Source organism: Cupressus sempervirens, chromosome 1 (genome assembly GCF_028749045.1).
Source record: "Cupressus sempervirens isolate cs-2001-9-10 chromosome 1, ASM2874904v1, whole genome shotgun sequence".
NCBI classification, from domain to species: domain Eukaryota; kingdom Viridiplantae; phylum Streptophyta; class Pinopsida; order Cupressales; family Cupressaceae; genus Cupressus; species Cupressus sempervirens.
Window position 1 is genome coordinate 848,039,827 of NC_143118.1, and position 6,675 is coordinate 848,046,501.

Below are 6,675 nucleotides of genomic sequence, written 5' to 3' on the forward strand. Positions count from 1 at the left end.
AAAGAAACATTTTTTTTGAAGAAAAGGGCTTGGAGTCTTTACCTTTCAATGGTGATGGCTTTTTTCACAACTTTATACTTCTCAGGAGCTGCAAGAATGCAGAGCAAATCTTCTTACGATTTCCAGAGTTTGGCAAGGTTGTAAAGAAAATACAATCTAGTTTCTTGGACTTTATATACTCACCAGTTACTTTGTTGCAGCTATAGAAGTAATAAAGTATTCAATATTCCTTAATGAAAATTCTGTTTTTTGTAGGTTGATGAACATGAATTTTAGCGTGCAGAAATGAAGGGAGTGAAGAGAAATAGAGAGGGGAGAGGTGGTCGCTATGGCGTTGCAAAAGGAAAAATATTAAAAAAAATAACGAATAATCTAGAAAAAGTTATGTAGGATATGGCTGTGGACAACAAAATTGATTATAAAAATCAGTGAATGATAGACAGTTAATGCCAAAAGCGTATTGGTATTCTAAAATTTAATGCCAAAAGAATATCACTATTCTTTCATTTATAAATTTTCATTCCAATTTCTATTGAGAAAATAGATTTTCTCCATGTCTTTTTTGCTGGCGGCCAATAAAAGTTTAGATAATTACCTATTTTCTAATTTTAAGAATATATAAAAATAATAAACTAACTAATAAACTTTAGCCATGTATTAATTCTTGAATCTTAGTGGTCAAAATAAATTAACTTTTATGCATCTAACGAATGCATAAGTATTCCCGCCGTAGGCAGGAACTAATTAATAATTAATAATAATTAAAAATGGCATAGACCAAACTTCACATAAATCAGCTAATCTGTCTTTGATCCTTTTCTTTGAATCAAACTAAACTCTATTTCCTCCCGAATCATCGAGGCAAAACACGATATTCTTCTCAAATGATGCAGCTGACAAGAAGAGTTCTGGATCCAAAGAGGGCTTTACTCACATTTCGATCACTCAATGTACAGAAGCATTTGCCGTTCATCGATCAGGTAAGCGCTACACAACCGTTTTACTGCTCAATTTCAAATGCAGGCATTTATACAAAAACCCAAATTATCAATTCGAGGATATTACAGCATTCTTTTAGTTTGCAAGAAAGATGGTACCTTCAAAGACCCTTTTCATCAAAACCCTCTCAAGTCAATAGGGACGAAGTAAGAAATACTGCTGAAGATGAGGACTGTGAATTGATTTGCCAGGTTGTAAAGCGAACAGAATGGTCCAATAATATTGAAACTGAATTGAACTCTCTAAATATTAAGCTCTCTAATTGTATCGTATTGTCTGTATTGCGAAACCTTAAAGAAACCCCAGAAACAGCGTTTAATTTTTTCAACTGGGCATCCACTAAAACTGATTTCAGTCACACTGTTAGCACTTACAATGCAGTGATTAAGATTTTAGGGAAGAAGTCATGCATTGATCAATTTTGGAGTATTGTAGCAGAAATGACCAATGAAGGCCACAAGATACGGAAGAAAACATATCGCCGAATCCTCAGAAGGTTTCTTGATAGGAATATGGTGGAGGATGCTGTGGCTTTATTTGTTCTGGCTAGTGATAAATATAGCCCTTCTAGCCTGGACTGTAGGATGATTCTGCACCAGCTCTCGTTGTCTGGTAGTCCTGATGTTGATTTGGTTTATAGAGTATTAGAAACTTTCGAGAATGGCAATGGAAAATTTAATAAGGAAACATTTGATGCTGTTCATCGGTGTCTAACGATGGCTGGTAGATTTGATGAGGCTGTAGGAGTTATGAAGACTATGGAGGAGGCCGGTTTTGTGCCAGATAACCATACTTATAGTCAACTTGTGTTTGGGCTCTGCAAGGCTGGGACCCTGGATGAGGCTTGTCGAGTCTTGGATGTTATGAGAGAGCTGGGTTGCACTCCTAATCTCAAGACATGGAATATTTTGATTGATGGCCATTGTAAGGCCGGGGAGATGGATCAACTGCTTGTTTATTTTCAGTTGATGGTGGAAAGAGGTTACAATGCCGACCGCGGAGTTGTGGACATTATAGTAAAGACTCTCTGCAGTCAAAACAGAATAGAGGACGCCAACAGGTTTCTATGTAAAATGATAAGTAATAAAGGCTTGAAGGTTTCGGGGGGCACATTGAAGGATGTGCTGCAAACATTGCTGAGTGGAGAGAGGTTGCAAGATGCCATAAAACTGTCAGATCTCATGGTGACACAGGGGTTTTCAGCTATTGTAGATCCTTTCTATAATCTTTTTGCTCAGAAAGGGACAGTGGAAGGGGCTGTAGACTACCTCAATAAGGTGACAATAAATGTTCCTCGGTATCTGGCTAGTGAATCATACTTTTCAATGCTTAATGCATTTTGTGAAGCAGGGAAAAAGGCTGAAGCTCAGATTTTACTTTCCAAGTGCCCTCGTCATATTCAGCGGAATCCTGATATTTTATTCAAATTTGCTTCTGGAGATACTCCAAGTGCAGCTCAGAACACTTCATAGACATAAGTGCAAAATTTGATTGGAAAATAAAGAGCAAATATTTTGAAAATGCCATGTAAGTTAGCACACCGCCTGATTGAGGAATTAACAGGGAGAGGTGTGTATTCGATATCCTTAAAGTTTTATACTCTGCCACATGCTTTCCAGCACCAACCAAATGGTCTAAAAGGACAATATCGTTTCTGTTGGGGATACAGATGAACTATGATCGTTGAGTCAATGTTCAAAGATGAATTTTCTATTGACTTATCACAGGTCTTTTCTCATACAAACTAATGTGTCTTTTCTCATACAAACTAATATTTCTCATTTTTGGTGCGCTTATGAATATCTGCAGTTTTGCAGTTTACATTTCAATTTAAAATAGAGATGATAAGTTTGATAGAATTAGGTTCAAACTTACCTTGTGTTAGGTTCCCTTTGTCTTTGAGTTTCTTCTGAGCTTTATCTAGTGTACCCTGAGAAGAGAACATTATTGAGGAAAGGGTTAATCTTATTTTATTATTTATTGTTTCTGGAGTGGAATTTGAGATGTGAATCCCATATATTATCTAATCTAGAAACACAAGTGCTAGAGTTTATCTCAATTGGCTGACTTTTCCTCTAAGTTATTGTCTTACTTTGTATTTTTTCCTTTTGTGCTTATTTTTGCAAGTAGTGAGTATTCATTCTTGTGAATTAAAAATACCTGCCATTTTCTTTATATTTCATTTTAGGGAGTTAATAATTTTGTGCCAACTTGTTCATTTATATTTTTGGCCTCATCTATGCAAGTTTCTTGCTGTGAAAGCTGAATAAATCTATTTTAAGAGATGGCAGTATGGCGACATAAAAATGCTGTTTGTCGTCTCTTCCAGCTATTCTATATTTAGTTTGGAATCAGTACTTCCAGTTACCCTGTATAATTTTGAGCTTTTACCAATGTTTAAATTAGCTTGTCACGTATAAGTTTCAGTTTACAACAACACTTTTGTGGTTCCGTATTTTATTTGAGTCTGTAGTAATACTGGGGTTCAATGTGTTCGGTTGTAAACTCAGTCTCTTCAGTTCCAACCAACTGTTCATTTTCTGCTGCTTTATCATCTTCTTTGACGAGCTCTTTATTAATGCATGAATGGTACATTTGTCTCCAATGAAAAACTTTATGTATTTGGTGCTATTAATCAAGAGAAATCTATGTCTGCTTATCCAGTGGATTTAGCAAAACTGGTGAACCATGTAAATTCTGTTGTCTTTATGTGTTTGGTCTTTCTTGGTTGCTGTTTAATTTTTGCAGGTTTACATTGATTTGTTCTGCACAGTTTTTCTTAACAATTGGGCTTAAGAAAAATTTGGGCATATCTTGCATAGAAGGAGAATTGGAGGAGGTGTACAAATGGAGAATTGAGAAATTCTCTGGAAAATGAGACAATGAAGCTGCAGGTCAAACCTTAATTAATAAAAAAACCTATGTTACCGCTTTGCTGCCTGCAGAGGCTGGGTTCTGGCCTGGTCCAGCCTGGGTTTGGGGTCCAGATTCAGTTCCCCTTGGGTTTGGGCAAGGTTCCGCAAAACACTTGTAGATTGCAAGGTTGGCGGGTACCTGTGCCAAATAAACTTATTTTGACTTTTTTAGTACTTGATTTTTTCTCAAACTTTCTTTGTAACCAAAATCCATACCCAAAAACATGAATTCCAATGCATTTTAAAGACAAGCAAATTCATTTCTCTTACTGTGAGGGAATGCAAAATGATGTGCATTATTATGGTTTGTGGTAATTTGAAGGGACTTTGTGAGAGGCACTGCCCTCAGATCCCGGTGAGGGGCATTGCGCCTTAAGCCTGTTGGAGGCGATGTCCCTCAACCCTGTTGGAAGCACTATCCCTAAACCCCTGCAAGGGGCACTGCCCCTTAACCCTACTAGGGAATTAGTGAAATGTCTTCTATAAAAAAATATTAGAATAATTTCAGATCTGAAAATTAGACTCACAAATATTGCACCAATTTCACTGAAAACACCAGAAATAGTCAGCTAGTTCCATAAAAAAAAGCACTGAATTAAGGAAACTTTGTAGAACACTACTGAAATGGATTTGCTGAATTCAGAAAGCATATGATCAACTTTGAAACTGATTTGTTATAGCAGCAATGCAATGTCTTCATACATGAAACCGTACACAATTTTCAAGATAATCAATAAAACTGGATCACCCAATTCGCACCAAACATTATAAACTGAAACTATTTGATTCCCAAACGAGAATAACAATCTGAGTGTAGACTCAATAACAACAGCATATTTCTTTAACATATCTACAAGACTCGGAACAATTGACAGTTGACTATGCTTTGAAGAACATGAACTCGCTGGATAAACAAATTTCCTTCCGCCCAAATGCAATCTCTGATTGAGAATGCTCTCTTTAACCAAAGGGATTTTGTCTGGTGATCACTAAATGCTCATGGGCTTCTGTTCAAAAGCCTTCTTCAATGGGGTTTTGTCCATTGAAGGAACCTTCTGCAAATCTGCAAGTGAAGAGAATTATAGTGAATTAACCCCTCAAAAGATGTCAAAGACAACCATATTTATAACTATTAACTAGAGTTGGGCGCTCAAAATTACTGTTGAGTTGCCAACTGTTGAGGTGCCCTAGAGACCCTTCCATTTGCAACAGTCCCTTCTTTCCTGAACTTCTCGCTACACAACTTAAATGAAAGGAGTTGCAACACCCATTAGGAGCCCACATAAATGGTAAATTTAATTTTAAAATGCCCTCTTTATATTTCAAACACTTGGATAATAACAGATGTCAAATAATAATATTTTTTTCCTTCATATGTTTCCCTGATTAACCTATGGAAGAATAAAATGAGTTATTATTTATTCAAATCCAATTTTAAACAAAAGGATATATGCGAATTGCTTACTCCCAAAATTGCTTGTCCTCAAGCAACTACAACATATAGCTCCAAGGTCCTAAAGCCAAATTGATTTATCATGACAAGCTGTGTACCAAACTTTGATCCTGTCCATGTGTGGTGTAGCATCTGTTGCCAAGGGACATTGTGCAAACTTGACAACTCAGATTCCTGTCTGATCATCTCCTGAAATGAATAGAGTATTTGTGCAAACCTTCTATACATTCATTCCAATTCCATATCTGAACCATCTTCCTTAAGAATTCCTATCAAATACAATTTCATCTATCTTCCTTCCCGGCATTTGAAAAACCTTGAGCAATGACCTTGAGGTGGGTGATTCCAATGTAGCAATCACCAAGGTATAACCGACTTAACAATGCTATCATTGCTGCGTGATATATCTTTATTCTTTCTCCATCAATATCCTTCCTTTCACAACTTACCTTTTTAACTTTATATATGCACTAGAATGAGACAAGTCTAACCTGAAACTTTGGTGCAAGAGCACCTCTGTCATAGGATACCCTCCTGGCATGTCTTGAGGGTACATAATGTGTCAATTTAGTCTCTTAGGTTTTTTAGGTCCATTGGATCATTTCATTGTAATAAAAGACCCAATTGTGAGGCTGGTTGACACAAGGTGTGTTTATAAACCTTGTGGTCAAACTCAGTCAAAGGGGTCAGTATATGTGGATTTTGGCATTTTAATGTGTCTTTCGGGATTTTGGGTTAAAATGACCCCAATCAAGGTCTTAAAAGGTTTTAGAAAGTGAGTATCATAAAAAGTGCAAATATGTTATCAAAGTTGCAAAAGTTGTCAAGCAACTTTTGAAACTTTTCTTGCAAATTGTAATATCCCCTTTTGGGACATTAGAAATATTAAAAGACACATTTATATGATATTAAAATTGACTATGAAAGTGTGGACTCTTATTATAAAAGGTCAATTTAATATTCAAAGTGGGCTAAAGATGACAAGGAGAGATAAGATGAAAAGCTAGGAGGGAAGTCGAAGAGTCACGGCTGTGAGAATAAAAGGAGAAGAGACTCTTGCATTTGGCATGCTTAGTTTATGATTCAGATTTCAGTTTCTCTCTTGCAAGAGTTAGTTGGAACGCTTAAGCTTTCAGCTAGTGTGAGGATGTAGCCCCTCGTGCTGACAGACAGTGGACGCAAACCCATTGTCCATGGAGACATCACTTCAGGTGTCTCATGTACGCTTACAGGTTCTTCTCTTAGTATTCCAATTTGACTGTGAAATTGTGTTTAAGATTGGATTCTGAATGCTAGTTATTGTATTGC

General features: G+C 36.5%; 1 protein-coding gene across 1 annotated transcript; it reads left to right on the top strand.

Annotated features, from left to right (window-relative positions):
- The first annotated feature begins 803 nt into the window (after positions 1-803).
- Positions 804-3,058, top strand: LOC149580505 (small ribosomal subunit protein mS81 (rPPR8)-like). The gene has a single exon (XM_089791393.1). The coding sequence runs from the start codon at positions 885-887 to the stop codon at positions 2,469-2,471; it is 1,587 nt and encodes a 528-aa protein (XP_089647519.1). The 5' UTR covers positions 804-884; the 3' UTR covers positions 2,472-3,058.
- Positions 3,059-6,675: the final 3,617 nt, after the last annotated feature.